Raw genomic sequence first — 23,934 nt, forward strand, 5'->3', positions numbered from 1 at the left:
TCCTACGAAGTTTTTATGGTCAGGCTTGACAAAGCCCTGGCTGGGATGATTTAGTTGGGGATTGGTCCTGCTTTGAGCAGGGGGTTGGACTAGGTGACCTCCTGAAGTCCCTTCCAACCCTGATATTCTATGATTCTGTGAAGGATGGACAGGGATGGTGTCCCTAGCCTCTGTTTGCCAGAAGCTGGGAATGGGCAACAGGGATGGATCACTTGATGATTACCTGTTCATTCCTTCTGAAGCACCTGGCATGAGCCGCCACTATCAGAAGACAGGATAGTGGGCTAGATGGACTTTTGATCTGACCCAGTATGGCAGTTCTTATGTTCTTAGAAGTAAGAAGCCAATGAAGAAGGCAGGTACTGTCTCAGCTATCTAAATAGTGGAAGAGATGATCTCTAAGTTGTCTGAAAAATACCTAAAGATCCAGCAGTGGAGCTTACATTTTTCATTTTCTCTCAGATCTCATCCGTCTTTATACTGAATAGACCATCTCTCTCAAATAGAAGATCTTAAATTCTCATTCTTGTCTCAGGAGAAAGACCCACTGATCTCAACAAAGACCCACTGATCTTAAAGATATGGCTTAGGCTATAGCTCTAGCTGAAACATCTGAAGAATCCAGTGCTTTTACACATTATTTGCAGATCCAAACTCTTCAGCTCTGAAGCATGAATGCCCTCTCGGTGCAGAATCAGAGAAGGTCTATTACCATACTGAGGAATAATGCGCAGGAGAATGAGCCCACCTAAACCAAGGTGGAAATTGCCAATCTAGCCAAAACTCCACATTCAGCTCTGGCTGAAAATATCTTTGAGCACACGGATCCTGTGACTGAGTTTGCTTGTAAAATCTCTTTTCCCGGTCCAGCTATTGATAAGGGCCCATTCTCAATTCTGAGCGAAATTGTCTAGGCTGAATTAAAGAGACTGGAGAAAAACTCTTATTCGGGGATCCTGATGAAGTCTTAGGTGTTGAAGGTATTGGAGAAATCCTAACTTCTTCAACTTGCCTTCCCATCCCGGAAGGACTGTCTATTTGAATCGATTTGAATTTGCTAATAAACTCTCTGATTCCTGTTCCAGTGATACACAAGGATTCATTACCAACTGTGATAGAGATGGACCTTATTGGTGAATTTGTGCTGTAACCACTATTGGCTGGGAAGCTGGCTTGGTACCAGACTGTAAACATATGTGCAAAGTGTCTAATCTGCTGAGGGGTGCTCCCCCCACAGCTCCGCTCAGGCCCTGCCCCAATCCACCCCTTCCCACCCTACCTCTTCCTGCCCCCACTCCACCCCCTCCCCCAAGCACGCTGTACCCTTGCTCTTCCCCTCTCCCACAGCACCTCCTGATGCTGCGAAACAGCTGATCCGCAGCAGGCGGTAGGTGTTGACAGGGAGAGGGAGGCGCTGATTGGCAAGGCCTGCTGGTGGGTGGGAGATGCTGGGGGGGAGGAAGAGGCATTGATAGGGGGGCTGCACCCACCATTTTTTCCCCTTGGGTGATCCAGCTTAACATTGTAGTTATGTTCCTGAAAAATGCGACTTTAAGCAAAATGATGTTAAGTGAATCGAATTTCCCCATAAGAATTAACGTAAATAGCCGGGGGTTAGGTTCCAGGGAAATTTTTTTCACCAGACAAAAGACTATATTATATATATACATACACACACACACACACACACACACAGTATACGTTTTAAACAAACAATTTAATACTGGTACACAGCGATGATGATTGTGAAGCTTGGGTGAGGTGGTAAAGTAAGAGGATGGGATATTTCCCAGGGAATGCCTTCCTGATAAATGATGAACTATCAATCAGCTGAGCTCTCAAGGGTTAACACATTGTTGTTAATGTAGCCTCACAATCTACAAGGCAGCACGAATGGAGGGAGGGGAGGCAGCATGGCAGACAAAGACAGAGATACACACCATGTGTGAGAGAGAGAGAGAGAGAGAGAGAGAGAGAGATGCGCATTGCCCCTTTAAGTACACTGACCCCACTCTAAGTACACTGCCTTTTTAAGTAGATCAGCAAGTTGAGACAGAAGCTCTGCCAGAAAGCTCCCTCCATCCTGAGCCCTGTCTTATTCCACCTTTCTATGGAAATGGGGTAAGCGGGGTGCAGGAGCAGAGGGTAGGGGGACACCCTGACATTAGCCTCCTTCTCCCCCCCCACCCCTCACAGCAAGCAGGAGGCTCCTGGGAGCAGCTCCAAGGCAGAGGGCAGGAGCAGCAAATGGCAGTGGCGGGAGGGACAGCTGAACTGCCCAGCAATTGATAGTCTGCTGGGTGGCTGCTGCACAGGGAACTTAGGGGAGCGGGGAGCTGATGGGGGGCTGCCGGTGCACCCTGCTTCCAAGCCCCCACCAGCTAGCTGCACCGGGCTGCTCTTCCTGCAAGCATTGGCAAAGCAGGTGGCTGCCAAACGACGTTAGAAGGGAGTATTGAGGAAATTTAAACGAGCATGTTTTCTAATTGATCAGCAATGTAACAATGAAACAACGTTAACCAGGATGACTTTAAGTGAGGAGTTACTGTATACTAGTCTGATATTTGAGTCTGTGAAGCAGGCTCTTTACTCTTCCCTTGGAACTGACTCATCCAGATACCCAACAATTGGATTAGAGGAATGTTTTCTGGTTCCACCACAAGAGTTTTTGCCCAATCCTGTTCCTTGAAGACCAGTGGATTGGATGGATCTTTTTCTCATGGTTTGGTTCTTGAAGAAGAGGCCGACACAAATTACACTTCTACTCATGGTAACAGTCCAACCCTTTTCTGGTGGATTGGCTCTAGCAACAGACATCAACACCATAGTAGCTTGAGTAGTCTTGCTCTTTGGATCCTTCCCTTGATGCTTAGCATCAAAGAGGAGGACTTAACTCTCTTCATTCCAGACATATTCAAAGCCAATGCTGGTGTAGGAGGCTTATCCAAAACCTGCCATTGCTTGGTTCCAGAAGACTTCACTAACAAAGCTTCTTGGAGTAAAATTATCTGAGGCCTATTATTCCTCTCCTTCTTTGCTTGCACTGTGAGAGTTAAGCAAATATAATATTTTGATGGTGAATGAGCATTGTGCAAGCATGCCAGAGATCTAGCTTGTGTGTCTGATGCCAAGAATACAGCTAGGCATGACAAGCATCTCTTAAACCCCAGCTTTTTGGTCTTCAACTCCATCATTCTAGTACTGAAGAACTTGTATCTAATTCTCCTGAAAACTATAACAACAATAACAAGAGTGCTCCTACAGATACTGCTCATGGGTACTGCTTTTGAGCAGGGGGTTGGACTAGATGACCTACTGACCTACCTTCCAACCCTGATATTCTATGATTCTATGATACATAGACTTTAAGGCCAGAAGGGACCATTGTGATCATATAGTCTGATCTCGTGCACATCGCAGGTACAGAACCTCACCCACCCACTCATGTAATACACTCATAATCTCTGGCTGAATTAATGAAGTCTTCAGATCATAATTTAAACTAGCAAGTGACCCATGTTGCAGAGAAGGGTGAAAACCCCCCAGGGTCTCTGCCAATCTGACCTGGTGGAAAATTCCCTCCCAGCCTCAGATAAGGCAATTGATTAGACCCTCAGCACTGGGTGAGATGCACCAGTCAGACACCTGGGAAAGAATTCTCTGTAGTAACTCAGAGCCCTGCCCATCTAGTGTCCCATCTCCAGCCACTGGAAATATTTACTTATAGCAGAGAAGGATGGGCCATATTCCCTTGCAGGTAATATCATCCCCTTCATAAATTTATCAAGCTTGGTCTTAAAACAAGTTAGGTTATTTTGCCCCCAATATTCTCCTTGTAAGGCTATTCCAGATCTTCATTCCCCTGATGGTTAGAAATCTTTGTCTAATTTCAAGCCTAAACTTCTTGATAGCCAGATTATATCCATTTGTTCTTGTGCCAACACTAGCCCTTTGCTTAAAAAACTCCTCTCCCTCCCTTGTGTTTATCCCTTTGATGTATTTATAAAGAGCAATCATATCTCTCCTCAGCCTTCATTTGGTTAGGCTAAACAAGCCAAGCTCCTTAAGTCTCCTCTCGTAAAGTAGATTCTGCATTCCTCTGATCATCCTAGTAGCCCTACTCTGCCCTGCTTCCACTTTGAATTCATCTTTCTTAAACATAGAACTGCACACAGTATTCCAGATGAGGTCTCACCAGTCCTTGTATAATGATAATAATATTTTCCTATCTCTACTGGAAATATCTTGCCTGATGCATCCTAGGATTGTGTTAGCCTTTTTCACGTCCGCATATATGATTCTGACTATTTTATAGGGATCAAGAAATCTCAACTATCATAAGAGAGATGGAAGAAAATGATTATTAGCTTAATCTCCTCAACTCTCACTCTCTCAATTCCTGGTTTCAGAGTAGCAGCCGTGTTAGTCTGTATTCGCAAAAAGAAAAGACTAACATTTTCCACTGAATGCATCCGATGAAGTGAGCTGTAGCTCACGAAAGCTCATGCTCAGATAAATTTGTTAGTCTCTAAGGTGCCATAAGTACTCCTTTTCTTCTCTCAATTCCTGACAGTTAAGTAAAAGATCTTGAGGTTTGAAGGGCTCAGCTGCAAGCAAAGTGATTCACTTGAAATCTCTGTATTTTCTAACTAAAATATTAAATCATTAAAATACAACATATGAACAATAGAGATGCACAATTGAAATCAAATCTCCCAAGATTCTCACCTGAGCAGAAGGAGCACTTCTCCTGCACTCCTCCACTTAACTCCCTCCACAGGGAGCCTCATGTTTCATAACACCAACCCAAGCACTAATGCTAATAGTCCTCTTTCTTGCTGAGTAATTTGTTAACACAGAATTTGTGCACCATGGTGCTCATCAGCTGTGGATGACACCCAATCAGTGATTAAATTTTCATGGGGAGTGGAGGAGCACAAGAGGTCACAGACTCAGGAAATTTTTTTTAAAGAAAGAGCCAGGTTGAGGGGTGAAGATCTTTTACCAAAGCTGCTGCATCTACAACTCCTTGGGCTTCTGCTTCTCTTAGCTCAAGGCTTTGCTCCTCCATTGACACAGGCACCATCCAATCATTGGCCCATCTGCCTGTCTATCATACTTGCAGGGGAAGGACTCTGCCACCACGCCACCTGGCTCTGTTTACTTCTTTACTCCCAGCTCACAAACAGACAGCCAGTCAGGCCCAGTAGCATCCTCCCATCCTCTGGCAGAGAACAGGGTGAGGGTGCATCTCCACCACTGGCAAGGCAGTAAACACAGCTGGGTGATCCCTGAGAGACCTCTAGCACCACTGAATCACACTGCACCCTCCTACCTGTATCCCTAGAGAGACCTCCAGTCCTGGCTCCACTGCCTAAAGGCTGTGGAAAGTACAGGATGAGCCACAGGAGGCAATGACTCTTCCTTGCTGGCTTCAGAGCACCTTTCAGGGACAGGATCCTGAGTTGGGCCAACCAGGATGGACTGAGGTGGAGAGAAGCAGGGATGGGATTATCCCTGGCTCCAGCCCCAAGGTCACACTGTGCCTCCCAGACAGACCCCAAACCCCACTCAGTCTCTGTACTCCCAGGTCCCAGAGAAATCCCCAACTCCACAGAATGTCATTGCATTCTCTGACCCCTAGACCCAGAGAGACCCCAGATCCTAGAGATACCTACTCAAATCCCAGACACCTTAAACCCTGGAGACCCTAAACCCCACCAAATGTCACTGCTCCCCTAAATGCCAGAGAGACCCCCCCAATCCCACTGAATCTCACTGCCCCCCGGCACCAAACTCCCAAAGAGACCCCCAAACCCACCGAATCTCACTGAACTTCCCAGGATCCCTTAAACTCACAGGATATATTTTATTTTATTGATTTTATGAGGCCTTTTGCTTCATTTAATAACAACAAACAGTAAAGTGGTTGTGATACCCTGACACCCCAATATTCACCACTGTCATGTACTTAGGATATGCCTTATACAAAGTATGCCTTGTGATGTGTCATTCTAAAAGTCTTGATGTGCTAGACATTGGATTGTATGTGCTGTCATCGTATGTGAAGTTATGAAGTTTGGCTATGTATGTGTTACTGAAACATGTCATGAGGTTGAAAACACCCGCAAGCAGCCTTTCAGGTATGACAGTAAAAAGGCCAAACAATGTTAATGGCTTATGGAGGAAATGCATACAAGCACAAGGATTACCCCAGGAACTGTGTACAATTGAAACCTCTCAGAGATAGCACTATACAATGGGAACTGTTTCACCCAGGTCACAGCAAAAGAGCTTTCCAGCAAGTGGGGAGAAGATATAAAAGGGGGAAAATGACATAATGGGGGCCCTCACTCTCCCTACAACAACACGCCTGGAAACACCTGAGGAACAAAGACTGCACTGTGGGAAGTGATGGTCCCAGGCTGGAAGGATTTTTAGACTGTGTATGAAAACCTGGGAAAGCCAAGACAACTTTTGCCTTAAGAATCTGCCAGCCTGTTTATCACTCAGGGTGAGAATTTGCTAATTTATATCTTACCTATCTAGGTGTTCAGATCAGTTTGCGGATTTTGATTATTTACTAAGGTAACATGTCTTGATCTGTTTGCTATCACTTATAATCACTTAAAATCTATCTTTTGTAGTTAATAAATTCATTTTGTTTTGTCTCTAAAACCAGTGTGAAACTCATACTTGGGGCAGAAAGCTGTTGCATGTTTCTCTCCACACTGAGGGAGAGGGTGAATTTTATGAGCTTACACTATATAGTTCTGTGTGCAGCGCAAGACCATACAATTTTGTGTTTACACTCGAGAGGGGGTATGCATTTGAGTGCTGGGCAACCCCTTAGCTGAGCTCTCTCATCCAGAGCTGATCTCAGCATCTGTGTGAATATAGCTGCAGCTGGGTGTGTTTCTACCTCTGTGTTGCTGGAAAGGGGCTTGAGAGCCTGTCACAGCAGCACAGAGTAAGGGAAACCCAAGCTGGTGGGACAGGCGGGCTCAGTGATATCTCAGTTCCAAGTGGCACCCCAAAAGGTATCACAGAGGCATAATAGTTTCATAAACTAAAACTGAATATGATTCTTATGTAATATATGCATACAAAAATTGCCAATTTTCTGTATCAAGTGCATGAAAAATTATTTTGGTTGAGATTACGACAGACCCCCTCCCCCTTTTTTCATACCACTTTAAAGATAGTGCCTAATCATTCAGTCCTTTCAATTTCAATCGTACCTAGTTCTCAAGGATAGAGGGTGATGCTGTGCAGATGACATTTTTCACAAACATCATAATTTTAAAAGAGAATTTTAAAATATTTTTGAAAACTAGCATGAAAACTTTTTAATGGTAAACTCATATTGCTATCAGTTTTACTAAATAAAGATATGTTTTTTTAAATATTACTATTAATTCTCACTGAAGACCAATCATCTGCTCCGAATTTCCTTCCTGCATCACATACATCTCTGTATAGCCCAAACTTGGCAAGTATGTGAAATTCATTTCTGAAGAATTGTTTAGTAGAAAAGCACTTTAAAACACTATAAACACAAAGCCTTACTGTGCTCAGCTTTCAATTCACTTTTATACCACCAGTGTTCTTTAGTCCTATATAGGTAATGTTTCATAAACCAAACAAGATATCACTCATCACTATCCACATAATGAAGACTCTTTAGTCCATTCCAAGCAGATGACCCAGATGAAGACTTGCTAGCGAAAACATAAGCTGATCCAGTTTGAAATATGCTATTCTGTAACACCTTGCACTACAGAATTTACTTTATGAATGAAGAATAAAGGTATGGATTAGGGACACTTTTTAAGCATTGCCACCTAACTACCGTACTATTTAAAATTTGCTCTCTGTTAAACAAAATTCAGCTTTTAACTTTTAACTACAAAAACAATGGGAGAAAGCTAGAAATAGTAAACTTAAGCAACAGACAAGTCTAGTTTAGCTCTATGGGCCCTGAGAAATCTCTTTAAATTATCAACTCTTCCCTGAGTATATTACTTCTCTTAAAATAATCTGAAAAACATTGCTAAACAGATTCATTTAAACCCTTAGGGGAAGAATTACAAACAGTTAGACAGAAACACTGTGCTTTCAAATATACAGATTTATAGTTTATAAAAAAAGACATAAAATGTCCTCATAACTGGTCGGTGCAAGTCTAATAGAAAACAAAACTCTAGTAGTTTATTGACCATATTCCCTGGAGATTTGCAGAGGTTTTGCGGATTTCAATTCCAAATAGTCTGCATGACTTTCAGTGGCCAAATTTTAAATTACACAGGGCACCTTTTATTGTTAAATTAAAATTACAGGAATGTAGATGCTATATCTATTTTGAAGAGCCAAAAAATTGTGGTTTGCAATTGCAATGGTTAATTATAAAGATGCCACTACCAATACATGGTGAATTTTGCATCACTAAAACTATTGTATGCTGGTTAATCTAGACGTAGTTTTTGAGCTCTCTCATCAGATTACAAGATATTCTTCACAGAGCCAAACATACTTGCCCTCAGCAAAGAAAATGTATGTTTTATTTGTTCAGAGACAATTTTACTGTTCTACTGAGGGTATGTAATAAAAACATAGTGGTCACCAGTCATTTAGCAAGGGAAGCAGCCAACAATCAATTTATTTATCACAGTACGTTGACTAAAAATTTCATATGCCATATGAAAAAAGAGCTTGTGGTGAGCTGCAAAGAAATGCTTGAAATAAAAACCAATGCTCAGCACACATAGCAAGTCCTGGATGGTGAATACTCTCAGTTCCCTCTGTTCTATCCTCTTCTATTCTTCTCTCTCTGTATAAACTTGCACTGTCTAGTTGTGTACCCCACATTCTGCTGTTCAGTTCTCCAGTGTTCTCCTGTATTTTTGTCTTTATCTATTATGATACTTAACTGGCTCTCATTACCATAGTATCTGAGTGCCTCCCTAATATGTTTGGATGTTATTTGGACTTCCCCAGCTGGTAAATCTGCCTACAGGTTTACAGGGCCTCATTGTGCTGGGTGCAAAACCACAAATGGAAATATTTGCAAGTACATCTAATCAATAGAGTTAGTGTACTTTGAGTGGTAATAGAGTATAGCAGTGAAAGTTCAAGGGGATGATCTATGAAGTGGTATCTGTTGCACAGTCTTAGACCAGCTATGTATTTTCATCTATAAGGTTTTTAATTACAAATGTTATTATGTAATGGATTTTAATGTATGCCAAACAATGTCCATAATCAGAAGACATATGAATTTCTCCTTTTCTTTTCTGAGTTCAGAATCTTTACTAGGGATTGAGAGCAAGCTTTAACATATAACATGTAACAAAGCAAGGTGATAAAGTTTAGCTCTCCTTTACAAAAATTTTTACACAGCAACTAGAATAGTTATTGAGGGACAACCAACAAGGAAGTTAACTAGGAAAGAATACATGTAACTGAGTTTTACATAAGGTTCCCCATCACAAAAGCAATATTGCAGAGTCTCCTACCTGCTGTGTGGGAATAGCCCATATAAGGAAAAAAATAACCTAAAGATTATGAGTTCAAATTTGAAGGGAAACCCTCTTTTTTTTTTTTTTTTTTACAGAAAATGTTGAATTTAAAGCACAAAAAGAAAATGGAAAAAAACAGGTTGAAGAGCTGTGACAATATTTAGAGTAATAATGTAGCCACTCTCTTGGATTTCAAAGACTAAGAGCACATTCTGAGGCTTTGTCTACACTACCGCAGTAAATTGACCTAAGTTACGCTACTTCAGTTACGTGAATAACTGAATCTAAGGTGCCACAAGTACTCCTTTTCTTTTAACAAAGTCGACGTAGCTAGATCTACTCACCACAGTGTCTACACTGTGCTGTGTCAATGGGAGACATTCTCCCACTGACTTACCTTACACTCTTCTCGGGGAGCTGGACTACAGGAGTCTATGGGAGAGCGGTCTGCCATCAACTTAGCGGGTCTTCACCAGACCCACTAAATCGACACTGCTGCATCGAGTAAGTATAGACAATCCCTGAGAGAAGGAAAAGTCAAGGGGAACATTAAATACCAAGGGAACCAACTATTGCTCTTCCTGTATATGAATCACTTGACTCAAACAAAAAGGAAAGAATTGGCTGGAATTAGGCAAGCTTTTATGAACAGATAATAAGCCCACTGGTCCTGTGTGATGGAGAGATTGGAGAGACAGGGGTGCAGGGACAACTCTGGGCCCAGGAAGCCCCAACCCAGGAGGCCATTTGATGGAGGGGGTTAAAAGGGAATCTCTTCAGCAGACGAGGATGGTAAGCAGAGAGAGATGGAGCTACATTCCCTGCTTCAAAGGGACTATGCCAGGAGGGTAGCCTCATGAGGGTGACTGCTGCATGAAGCTGGAACTTCCTAGCCTTGAGAGGCCCATGAGCTGGGTCATAAGGGCCAACCACAAGCCATGATACATCCAGAGGGACAGAGCAGTAGGAAGAGACCCAGGGGAGGATGTTAGGTGGACTGCAGGTAGCAGACGGTTTCCTTACAGTGCCCAAGAGGATCCCTGGGTCATAAACCACTGGTGTGGGAGGGCATCGGATCTCCTGTCCCCTACATCTAGGTGGGGCTGCTATCATAGTCTCTAACTGCTAGTCAGGGGCTTCCCTGCTCATACCCTGTCTTTGGCTAAATTCAGGAGGATATAAAAATAAATCTCAGATTTGATACAGTATCTGTTAATAATTTCCAGGAAAAAAATAAAGAACTCCTTAGGAATTTATACTGAGGATTCAGAGAGAAAGAGAGTACTGAATAAATTACATTTAATGAGACATTTACATTTATTAAAAAGCTTTCTGAAAAACAGGATGGGTAAAGAAAGAGAAAGAAGACAAACAGGAAGAACAGGGTTGTAAATAGAGGGAATTTTTATACTAAGGTTATGGTGAATAACATAATGAGGCACGGTGCAGAGAAGACTCTGATACAAAATATGGTCCAAATTCTGCCCTGTTTCATAACCTATTGAAATCAATACAAATGCACAGATTGTAAATCAGAGCAGAATTTAGCATTATGAATACAGAGCAAATTACAGTACTTGAAAGGTTACTTGAAGTATGTATGAACCAATTTGTTCAAAATATGAATCTTTTGCCCAAAACTCAAAAACTGAAAACTTGAGCCTTAAAAAAGTTTAGATAGCTTCTTCATTTCGCCTGTAATTTTTTGTTTTTATGCTCTGCACCTTCTGGTCCAGATAGAAGGGAAATAAGAAGTGCCAGAAATATAATTAGAATCCATTTCTTGTGACATTTCCATCACAGTTTTGAAATTTAATAGGTGTGAATAGCTCAGATAAGATTCAGATAAACACTTTTTCCTCTCAGGAACCAAATCTTCTGAGTTTTGTTCTTTCCTATTTACTGAACTGTTCCAACACTATCTACTCGACTTGATGCAGAAAATGCTGGGTGAAGTGAAGCTGGCCGGGAAATTTTCAATGAAACATGTTTCATTAGAAAATGCTGATTCATCAACATCAAAACTTTTCATAGGGAACATTCCAGATTTGACTAAACTTTGTCAGGAAAAGTTTATCAGATCCAGAATGAAATTGCTGGTCAAAATATGTGAGTGTGTGAGACAGCATTGTTCCAGAATAGCCAATAGCCTGGTGGATAGGGTATTTACTTGGGATGTGGGAAACTCACCTTCAACTCCCTACCCTGAATCAGGCAGCCACGAGGCTGACAGACATGGTCTCTCTCTGTCTCAGTAATGTCTCCTACCAAAGCTCTTCCATTTTGTATAAGTCATTAAATATTCATTGGGCCAGGCAGAGAGACTAACTTTACAGCTCAGTGATTAGGGCATTCACCTGGGATATGGGAGACCTGGCTTTTTCTGGAGGGGTTGTCTCTCACGCCTATATTTTGACCAGAAATTCTGTCCTAGAACTCCCATATCACAGGTTAGTGATTTAACCACTGGGCTATAGAGTCAGACTTTCTCTCTGGCTCAGTAAATATCTCCTGTTGGAGTTGTTCCATTTTGTATAACTAAATATTCAGTAGGCCAGAGCAAGACTGACACTATAGCCCAATTCTTAAGGCACTTACCTGGGATATAGAAGACCCAGGTTCAGGTCACAGTGCCCATAAGCATTAGATATTGAGAGCATTAGATATTGATTATTCAGGGCTCTCAGATTTTCAATGCACACTGATTGACTTTGGCCTCTGCTCAAATTGCCCTGAAATTTCCTGATGTTTATTCATGTTCAGCTGTATATATATCCTGAAGGTTGTATTTGTGGATATGTAGGTTATGGATAGTTTGCATATGATACCAATTGTTGGTATCACTCTGTATATTTGGAAAATAGTATGTAATTGGATTCAATTAAAATAGAACTTATAGCTGAAATAATTTCATTCACAGAACAACCTCATTATGTTCCCGATTCAGGACAGCAGTTCATAGACTCATAGACTTTAAGGTCAGAAGGGACCATCATGATCATCTAGTCTAACCTTCTCCATGTTGCAGGCTACAGAACCTCCCCCACCCACTCCTGAAATAGACCCCTAAACTCTGGCTGAATTTCTGAAGTCTTCAAATCATGGTTTAAAGACTTCAAGTTACAGAGAAAATCTACCATTCACGCTAGTTTAAGCCTGCAAATGACCTGTGCCCCATGCTGCAGAGGAAGGTGAAAACCCCCAGGGTCTCTGTAAATTTGACCTGGGAGAAAATTCCTTCCCAACTCCAAATACAGTGATCAGTTAGATCCTGAGCACGTGGGCAAGACCCACCAACCAGACACTTGGGAAAGAATTCTCTGTAGTAACTTAGAGCCCTCCCCATCTAGTGTCCCATGACTGGCCATTCGAAATATTTGCTAATGGCAGTCACAGATGAGCTACATGTGATTGTAGGCAGTCTCATCATACCATCTCCTCCATAAACTTATTCAGATCAGTTTTGAAGCCAGTTAGGTTTTTTGCCTCCAGTGCTCCCTGGCTGTTCCAGAACTTCACTTCTCTGATGGTCATCAACCTTTGCCTAATTTCAAGCCTTAACTTGTTGATGGCCAATTTATATCCATTTGTTCTTGTCTCCATATCATTAGATATTGATATTGATTATTCAGGGCTCTCAATATCTCAGATTTTTCTTGTCTCCATATTGGTGCTTACCTTAAATAACTCCTCTCCCTCCCTGGTATTTATCCCTCTGATGTATATATAGACAGCAGTCCCCTCAGCCTCCTTTTGGTTAGGCTAAACAAGCTAAGCTCTTTGAGTCTCCTCTCATAAGATAGGCTTTCCATTCCTTGGATCAACGTAGTAGCCCTTCTCTGCACCTCTTCCAGTTTGAATTCATCTTTCTTAAACACGGGAGACCAGAATTGCACACAATATTCCTGATGAGGTCTCACCAGAGCCTTGTATAATGGTACTAATTCTTCCCTGTCTCTACTGGAAATACCTCACCTGATGCATCCTAGGGACTGCATTAGCCTTTTTCATAGTCATCCTGTGATCACCCAATATACCCAGTTCTTTCTCCTCCTCTGTCATTTCCAACTGATATGTCCCCAGTTTATAGCAAAAATTCTTGTTGTTAGTCCCTATATGCATGACCTTGCACTTTGCACTGTTAAATTTCATCCCATTTCTATTACTCCAGTTTACAAGGTCATTCAGATCTTCTTTTATGATATTATGGTGCTCTTCTATATTAGCACACTCCCACTTTTTGTGCCAAGGTCAGTAATAAAAAGGTTAAATAAGATTGGTCCCAAGACCGATCCCTGAGGAACTCCACTAGCAATCTGACAGTTCACCTTTCAGTATGACCTGTTGTAGTCTCCTCTTTAACCAATCCCTTAACCACCTTGCAATTCTCATATTAATCCCCATCTTCTCCAATTTAACTAATAATTTCCCATGTGGATCTGTATCAAATGCCTTACTGAAATCCAGGTAAATTAGATCGACTGCATTTGCTTTGTCTAAAAAATCAGTTATCTTCTAAAAGAAAGAGATCTGGTTTGTCTGGCACAATCTACCTTTTGTAAAATCATGTTGTATTTTATTCCAATTCCTGTTAACCTCTATGTCCTTAACTACTTTCTCTTTCAAAATTTGTTCCAAGACCTTGCGTACAACTGAGGTCAAAGTAACAGGCCTGTACCTTTCAAAATTTGTTCCAAGACCTTGCGTACAACTGAGGTCAAAGTAACAGGCCTGTACCTTCCTGGATCACTTTTTTTCTCTTTCTTAAAAATAGGAACTATATTAGCAATTCTCCAGTCATACGGTACAACTCCTGAATTTACAGATTCATTAAAAATCCTTGCTATTGGACGTGCAATTTCATGTGCCAATTCCTTTAATATTCTTGGATGGAGATTATCTAGGTTCCCCGATTTAGTCCCATTAAGCTGTTTGTCCTCATTCCCATTAGCCACCCTGTTACTACCCCTAAACTCTTCATTAGCCTTATTAAGCATGTGCTTAACTCTAATCATGTGCTTAAATCTCAGTGACTCGGATACAGTGAAACACTGACTTTAATGGGACTTAAGTACATGATTAATGTTAAGTATCTGCTTAAGTTCTCTCATGACTAGTGATACTTTCATGAATTGGGACCTATATGATGAGTTTAACTATAAGTAGATTTGCAATATGCATACTGCATTGTATTGAAATAATCTGGGATTTTCATTCCACTGCTTTATAAACTATTTAACTGTATATCATCTCTTTAATGGGTTTCAAATATTTGCAGATATAATATGAGAAGTTCATAATGGTTGTCTAATTATTTATCTTTTTATTCATATCTAACCCTATATACATATTGGAATTGTAGCTGATTTTCAAAAATCATAGAAGAAAAGTTAAAATTTAGAAAGATGCTTTAAATTTTTCTTTAGGAAAGAAGAGAGAATCTTTCCAGATAATACATATTATATGTTTCTACTCTTAAAACAAGGGCACATTTAAAAACAATTGACTTGATGAATAACAATTTTCAGGAAAACTGTGGAATGCTGTAGCCTTCTACCCTAAAAAAATCAAAAGGGACAAGGATAAATTTTGCCCCTCCTTCCTATTCCAAGAACAGTTTGAGTTTCTGTTGTTTCCCAGAGTTAAAATCTGCATGGCTGAGAGGTGTTCTGGCAGGTGTGGTGCTGAAGAGAAGTTGCTGACTAGTCAATGTCAGTTCCCTTGCACAACACAACATTGTGACTCTCTCTGGGTGAGGGAAAGGTGGGGAACACAGTCCAGGGGGAAAAGATATGTGGGAGGAATAACTGAATTGTTAATGCAGTTGCAGCCAAAGGCTACATAAATGGAGTGTATTTAAAACTGTAATGGATGTTTCTTTATGGAAAAAACAGAACGTAAGGGCTTGTCTACACATACAGCACTCAGCACTTAGTGAAGACACTACCTACGTCGACGGGAGAGCTTCTCCTATTGGCATAGGTACTCCACCTCCATGAGAGGTGGTAGCTATGTCGATGGGAGAAGCCCTCCTGTCAACATAGTGCTGTCTACACTAGGAGTTTGGTCAGTATAACAGCATCATTAACATTCAGGGGTGTGGATTTTCCCCATCACTGAATGACACAGTTATACTGACATAAGTCTGTAGTGTAGACCAAGCCTAAGTATCTTGGATACTTATACGACACTATCTCTTTTTACTATCATAAAGTAAAGAACGAACATGGTGGAGCAGATCCTCAGTTGGGGCAAACTGTCACAGGTCTATGGAACTATAACAACCTACACCAGATGAGAATCCATCCCAGTGAGTCTTGGTGAGGCTGCAACTCTATTTTCAACTTGTCATTTTGTGCTTACCTACTGTTTTACACAAAGCTTCCAACACATCTTTTGTAATGTACAGGTCCCACAAGCATGGTAGCTGAGACTTAACTCTGAAATAGTTCACTGTTATGACTTTGGTTTAGCCCATTAGGACTATACTGTCAAAGGTATAGTGAGTAAATTAGGAAATCAGAACATGCATGCAGCTGAATTATAGAGGTAATTTTTAAAACTGCTGCAAAAATTCATGTGTGTATCCAGTCACTCCTGCACCAAGCAACATGGGTAAAGAGGATGCACTTCCTGCCCAACAAAGAAAGTGTTTGAAGGACTAGTCCCAAAGAAGATAAACAGAATCCTACACAGAAAAATTCTAAATATGAAACCAACAAAACCCTTGATAAAAATGTTCAAAGATGTTATTTAACTGTGTAACGAATGGGCTAAAATGGACGTCATAGAGGAGCTTGTTCCACACCTGAGGCCATCATAACAAAGACACAATCACCTTTATCTAAGGTTTGACTGGAATTTCTAAAAGGTGAATGACATCAAAGCACATATAGAACATGGGCCATTTGTATGGTATATATTAGAATAAATATAAGCAGAAAAGCCTCTATTCACTAATTTTTGCTGTTTGCGTCCTGGTTTTTGGATTCTAAGATCCTTGAAAAAATCATAATCCTTAACATCTTTCATTCTAGAATCTCACAGCACGTAAGCCATCCCACCCTACACACCATAATGAATGGGAAGGTTGCATTATTTGCCAAGGTTAAACACACTGAGCTGAGACTCTTGACTCCAAGTAATCTATTCTAACCAGCAGCATTGTCTATGTCACCGAGCAAACAAGTGTTTTGGACCACAGCAGCAATTCAAAGAGGAAAATTAGAGATAAAAAAGTTGTAAGAGGTATTCCAAGATTGTTTCCTACAGTATATCCTTTAGTGTTTTATCCAGTTCAACTTTAAATGATTCATGCAACCTTCGCCTAGGAGTATTTATGAATGATAGGTGTTAAGTATACACATTTCATAGGCCATAACCTCAGGACCCACTCTGGGTCCTTTGTACCATTCTGGAAAGCCACCCTCATAAGGCATCTGGAGATTCCCTTGGCATGGGATAATTCCTGGCTGGCATACAGTCAGCTCAGGGGGGCCAACCTGTGACTCCAGAGCCGCATACGGCTCTTCAGATGTAATATGCGGCTCCTTGCATAGGCGCTGACTCTGAGGCTGGAGCTACAGATGCTAACTTTCCAATGTGCTGTGGGATGCTCACTGCTCACCCCCCTGCTCTGCCCCAGGTCTTGCCACCACTCCACCCTTCCCCTGCCCCTGAGCCCGCCATGCCCTCGCTCCTTCCCCCGCCTCACCAGAGCCTCCTGCGCAGTGCGAAACAGCTGATTGCGGCGGCCAGGAGGCACGGGGAGAGAGGGGAGGCACTGACTGGTGGGGCTGCCAGTGGGTGGGACACGCTGGGAGCTGGAGGGGGGTAGTGGATGGGGGGCTGCTGACATATTACTGCGTCTCCTTGGCAATGTTCATTAGTAAATTCTGGCTCCTTCTCAAGCTCAGGTTGGCCACCCCTGAGTTAGCTCTATACCAGCCCCTTTAGCACAGTGGTTTTCAATCTATTTTAATTTGTGGACCCCTACAAAATTTCAAATGGAGGTGCATACTCCTTTGGAAATCTTAGACATAGTCTGTGGAACCCCTGGGGTCCATGGACCACAGGTTGAAAATCACAGCTTTAGCATACAGGGCATACTGGAGGTGTGGCCGGAGCGCCTTGTGCTCCAGCAATCCTTGGCTACATAATGCCCACAGGGGACTGTTACCAGCTTGTGTAAATTAAAGCACCCTGTTCTAATTTATACTCCCAGACTCGGAGGAGTGTAAAGATAGCTTTAAGCCTTGGTCACCTTTCCTCCCTTTCCCGAGGCTCCCCCACTCTCGCGCCTCTCCACCCCTTCCCCTGATGCCTCCCTGCCCACCACTCACTCCTTTCTTCCCGAGGCCCCCCCACCTGCCGTTCGCTCCTTCACTGTTGCTCTGGGCCAAGGTAGGACAAGGCAATGAAACTGAGACCAGGGAGCTTGTCTCTCTTGTGCTGTCAAGGATATCCCCTTCTGGCACCCATGTAATGGAGGAAGCTGTCTGATTCAAATGTGGAGGGAATAAAAGCTTTTGTAACCATAACTCAGCTCCCTTGTGTGTATCCATGATGATACGGTCTTTAATTATAGCATCACATGCCTTTTTTCCACAGGACGCCTGCCTTATTCAGTACACAGGATGGATCTGCTCTGGGGATGAATTGGGGTTGTGTTGTAAAGCAGGCTGTTGTCTGCAAGACCCCTGCCTCCTTTATTCAGAGATTGGAAAGTATGTAGTAAATTAGGTAGAGGGTTCCTTTCTGGAACAGAAAGAAGGGTCTTGTGATTAAGACAGTTGAATGGGGGGCCTGGAGAATTGGATTCCATCCCTGCCTCTGTCACAGAGTTGCTATATGATGCTGGGCAAGTCAGAGGTGGTCACCAATTGTGTGTCCTTCATTTTCTGGGTGCCCAACATGAGATCCTGGGGCCCGATTTGCAGAAGTTCTGAGCACACACAATTGCAACTGAAGTCCATGTGCTTCAGTATATAAAGTGCAATATAATGCTAAGTACTCTGAAAAATCAGGTCCTAGGCATCTCAAATTGGGAACCCAGAAATAGAGGATACTTTTGACTTTAATCTCTCTGTGCCTCAGCTACCCATCTTTAAAATGGATATAATACCTCCTCCTTTCCTCATGGGGTTTTTGTGAATATTAATTCATGGGTTTGAATCACTCACATAGCATAGTGATGAGTGCCATAGAAAAGCCTATGAGGAAATTTATAATTTGGTCATCATAACAGGGTTTGAATAGTGTGCAGTAAAAAAGACTAGGACCACACACTGAACAATGAGGATAAAACAAAATATTGAATAGCTGCTTGTTAACTGAGCACTGTCCACCCTATACACTGAACGAGGAAAGAATCCTGTGGAAAAAATGGCACAAGATCATGTTAATTAAAGACTATACTATAACGAATACACACAATAGGCCAAATTAAGGTTGCACGAGACAATGAATGCTATAAAATAACCAAAGCCACATAGTGTTTCTAGGATTTTTCCATACTTCCTTTTTTTTCCAGCCTATTTTTTTCAGTTACAATATCTCCCTCACTTCTCTTTTTCCCTGATTCAGCCTCTTTTTTTTAATTGAGTATCCCTGTCTTCTATTGGTGTATAGCAAAAGGTGTTTCATAAACTGCAGTAAAAAACAATTCACATGGGAAAAGCAGATAGTTTCTATATGAATTATAGCTACAGTGAAACAATTATTCCCTGAACAGGGTCCTCATTTTCTTCAAGAAAATCAGTCACTACAGCACTTTCTCACATTAAACTGAAAGAATGGAGAGAGAAGAGTCTGGTTGTAGTCACCATTAACTACTTAAAAAGAGACTTTTGTGTTAAGGTAAACTTTCACATTCATAATAAATTCATTTACTTTTCAATTTTTCATACATTGTTTACAGATTAAATACTAATATTTTAGCATCATTAATTAAACAAAGATTTGCTCCTTCACAGCCAATCACTTGCTCTCATATAGTAATGAATTTGTGACATTACAATCATTTCCATGACAAAAGGCTCTGGAGTGAAATCTTGGCCCTCCTGAAGTCAATGGGAGTTTTGCCAATGATGTCAGTAGGGCCAGGATTTCACTCACTATGTCATAAACATGGGATTTGCCATCACTTGCTGCCTCCTAATGCTTGGAACTGCTTTTCTATCCTAAGGAGATAGGTATTCTACCTCTTTCTTTGAACTTCCTCCTTAAAACTTAATTCTTCTACAAGACTCACAAATGCTAATGCAGATCACTAAAAATTCTGTCACTCACCTATTATGCAACAAAAAACCCCATGACAAACGAACAACAAAAAAGACAGTACGTTAGCACCATCCTCTAGATCTCCCAATGTATTTTTGTCTCAAATATTTTTCTAGTTAGCAGGAGAGGATCTGTAGCTTTCTTTGTGTCCTGTGCAATGCTGAGCATACTGTTGGAATGTAAACAATAAACAAGTAATAATAACTACCTCAGGATCTAGCAGAATGATACTGTGAGGGAGAAAGCTCTAAATACAAAAACCTTGATTAGCAAGAAAAGGAACTTAAGTACTTGGATTTGAGTTCAATTTAAAAAAAATTCCCCCCTCCTCCCAGCATTAGTCACCCTTAAATTAAAATGAAGCATTTCCCTTGATATAGGGACATACACTACCAAGGTCCAGGGATGGATTTAAAAATCTTATTCTCTTGTCTTCTGAAACTGATGTGTGTGGTGGAGGCGATGAATTTAGTCTCCAGAGAGAAGAAAGATGCTGCTCACACAGCACTTCTACTCACCAGTCCATGCAGCAGCAATGGTGTTGGCTTTGAAGGAAGCCAACTGTCCTGCTTTCCCAGCCAGAGGTAAAGAATTGCATTGGTGGCCACTAGAGGGAGGAGGATTAGGAATACAGTAAATTGTGGGCAAAAGGCACCCATGATGAACTCACATGGGACAACCCACAAATCCCCCACCACTGCCAATAGCCAATGGATCTCAGATACTGCTATGGGCTGGGAAGTATCATCCAGTAGTGAAATATCTACTACTGAAAAGCTGCCAGTATGCATCCTTAACTTTGGTAGTTGGAGGATAGGAGAGCCTGCCTAAGATCATATGAACTACATCCCTCTTCCCTTTGTTACAGGTACCTTATATTTGCCTTCTGAGTCTTGTTTATTTCCTTACTTAAAACTTCAGATGTCTTTTATCAAGAAAGCTCCTGTGAAAAGCTAGCATGCCAGCTTCAAGAGAGTCTCAGGAGAAGCACCAGCCGACAGACACTCACTGTGCCAAGAAGTACTGTATTTAATCAACAAATCTGTACAAATTATATGAAGTTGAAAATAAACAAAATACAATGTGATAATCAAAATAAACTTTCTTTCACTAAATTAAGGCTTGAAGCAGACCTGAAATAAATGTTTTCAATTAGTTACCTAAACAAATATGAGGCAATGTATATTTTGTAATTCAACTGACCCTTCAGCTTGATTGCCTGATATGTGTCTTACCTCCAGCACAAGTGGCAGAACATTCTGACCAAGGCAAGTGATTCCATGCAAAGCCAACTTCATTGTCTCCACTGCCAGTACGAGAGATGGGAACATTGAATTTATACCTTATCCCCAAATTCTGTTCCTGTAGCAGAATCTGCAGTTGAAAACAACTAGTTATACTATTAAAATATGCAAGCAGAGAGCAACTACAATGACATTTAATCTAGGTATGTATTATGTCTTGTAGAGGGGGAAAATGTCATAAAGCAAGCCACAATAGTTCTTGCAGGTATTCCCAAAAGAAATCTGGACTAATTTTTAAAACACACACACACACACTGATTTTTTCCATTGTGTAAGGTGAGTTTTTTTCTTTCAATTTTTTTTCTTACCAGCAAAAATTTGTTTCTGACATATTAACAATTCTAATCTTCTGGGCCTCATTAAGTTAAATTACTTCATGGAGGTGTCAAGACCAGATAATATTAAGGGACTTTATTGTGGCTGACCCTTGTAGGTGTGCAAAAATCTTCAAACCCCCATCTTGAGCTCTTTTGCTGGGACTATCCACAACGTGGCTGGGTAACTAATAAGACCCTTACCTGGTTAGGGCTTCTACATACTACCACAATATCAATATTACAATAATACTCCAATGTGGCATCAGTAATGGCACTAACTTCCAATAGGGAGACACAGGAGGGTGGAGCTATTTCCCCAACACTCACAGTACAAGGCAGTAGTGTGGCTGGGCAAATGGGAAGAGTGTACACTGGTTCCTTTTACAGACTGGCAGAGCTCCTGCTGCAGGTGCAACACCACGTATCACCAGGTGAAACCATCAATAATTCTTCTTGTGGTTCCTGCTGTAGCACAGTACTTCCACATGCCACCTGCTCAATACAGCGCTGTGCCTTCAAGGCAATCTAGCTCTGAATCTCCAACCTGACATTTTTTATCGCTGTTGCTAACATCTACAGTATATGTTAACAAAAGCAGCCTGGATGAATCTCAGAGATATTTCTCACCTCACCATGCCTCCAGTTATAAATTATTTTGAGGCATATGCTCCCCTCTGTGAGAGAGCAAAATGGTGGATAATCTTCAGTAGGGAAGTTACTGGTGCTGAGCTGATGAGAAAAGTAGTTAATGCAGTAGGCACCTCCTCTCCACATAACCACTTCTAGCCTCTCCACAGCTACCAAAGGCAAAACGGGCGTCACATTGTTGGGAGCGTGGCCAGGTATGTCCACAGTCAGGGAATTTACTATGGGCCAGACCATGATATCTCACACCGTAATTAGACCCACTGAAATCAACAGGGCTACTTCTGGAGTAAGGTATTACCTGTTGTGAATAAGGGCATCAGAATACAGTCCAATGAAATTGTCATATAACTTGCCTTATACTTTCATACATCACCAACAGGTGTGACCACACCATATATCCAGTTTTCTATTTATGTTGCCATTACTGTGAGGACCAGGAAGCAAATGAAACTAGGAGGGATCCCCACTATGGCCTGAGGATTTTCACTGATATTTTCTGTAGATCTCCTGGCAGTACAACAGTTTGTTGTTAGCTTTCTTCCTTATCACCATAGCTATCCCATCAGTTTTGGGAAGAGAAAGAGGTGAGTGGGAGGGTATCTCAAAGTGCAAGAACTAGGCAAACCCTACTTCTTTTCCATGCAATTTTACTCAGTTTATTGCCCCCTGTTACTTGGAACATAAAATCATGTTTGAGTTCAGAAATATATTCATTATAACATTACCATGACTATGAGATTTTCTGAAGTAGGGCCTAAAGCTTCCAAAGATTCAGGTTCCTCTGTTGGCCTCTTGTAATGAAAAGCTGTCCCAGCGACATCAAACTTTCTAGGCCAGTCAATAGTCCAGGCACCATTAATATAGTAGTCATCCTCTTCAGATTTTAAAGCTTAAAAAAAAATACAAGCCACCTAAAAATTGGAAGCAGCATTTATAATAGAGAAGCCATTGCAAATGAAACTACTAATGTGACAGAAGTATGTGTACTTTAGTTCTATATCGCTGGTTTCAAAGTAGTTTAAAACCTACTTTTCCTTTTGGCAGAATGACCGAAGTGTGGCTCATGGAGATCTACAATACTGACTTTGGCTATCATCTCCAGTAGGCAGGTGTGATCTGCAGAGACTACAGGTATCAGCAAGAACAGGCCATGCAAATCGAGATACAGTGGTGCATGCTAGAACTTGTATCAATAGGCTGTGCTCTCTGTACTACACCTGCAATCTGCTCCATTATATGCAAATTAGATTTACCTCTTAAATGTATGAGTTGCAATGTACCCTTCAGTTGAACAACATTTTGATACCCCTGCCTTTTGGAGTGTGGGACATGCAAACCTTGTGGGCACAATAAAAGTGTGTGTGTGTTGGAGCAAGGAAGAGGCACTATGAGTTTCAAAGCTGGTTCCCAAGCAATTCTTACTTCCTTATCTTTGACCCTTTGTATTCTGCTTTAGAAGCATGTACCCAGAAAGACAATAATGTTCAAAATCAGAAAGCCCTGCACATTTCCCAGATGATTTCTCAGTGATTCTGTTCTGAGGTCAGGTAGCATGGAAGATAGATATGTATTAAATCAAACACAAAAGTGTGACCAGCTCTCAGATTGAGTCTTAGAACTAGTCAGTTGGTTATGCTGCTCCAAGCGAACATACAAATTCAATCACAGTTCATTATTACGGTTATACAGAATATTTACATTTTAATAATTGTATGAATATCAATAACTGAAAATCATTTAGATCAGCAAGAAATTAGTAATAAATACCAATAGTTTAATCAAACTATAAAATTTAGAAAACCAAACACTGGTAAGCTATTACTTTTTCCAATATAATTTGTTAAGCTGCCATTGTCAACATGGCAC

General features: G+C 41.3%; 1 protein-coding gene across 1 annotated transcript in view; it reads right to left on the minus strand.

The window, feature by feature from the left end:
* Nucleotides 1-23,934, minus strand: part of ADAMTS6 (ADAM metallopeptidase with thrombospondin type 1 motif 6) — a 324,386-nt gene that overhangs the window by 61,088 nt on the left and 239,364 nt on the right. Inside the window, exons 19-20 of the mRNA XM_077816928.1 lie at nt 22,794-22,957; nt 21,035-21,173 (exon numbers count right to left, since the gene is read on the minus strand). Coding sequence (XP_077673054.1) covers nt 21,035-21,173; nt 22,794-22,957 — 303 coding nt within the window. The remainder of the gene's footprint in view (nt 1-21,034; nt 21,174-22,793; nt 22,958-23,934) is intronic.

The sequence above is a fragment of the Eretmochelys imbricata genome, chromosome 5 (assembly GCF_965152235.1).
Source record: "Eretmochelys imbricata isolate rEreImb1 chromosome 5, rEreImb1.hap1, whole genome shotgun sequence".
Classification (NCBI taxonomy): domain Eukaryota; kingdom Metazoa; phylum Chordata; order Testudines; family Cheloniidae; genus Eretmochelys; species Eretmochelys imbricata.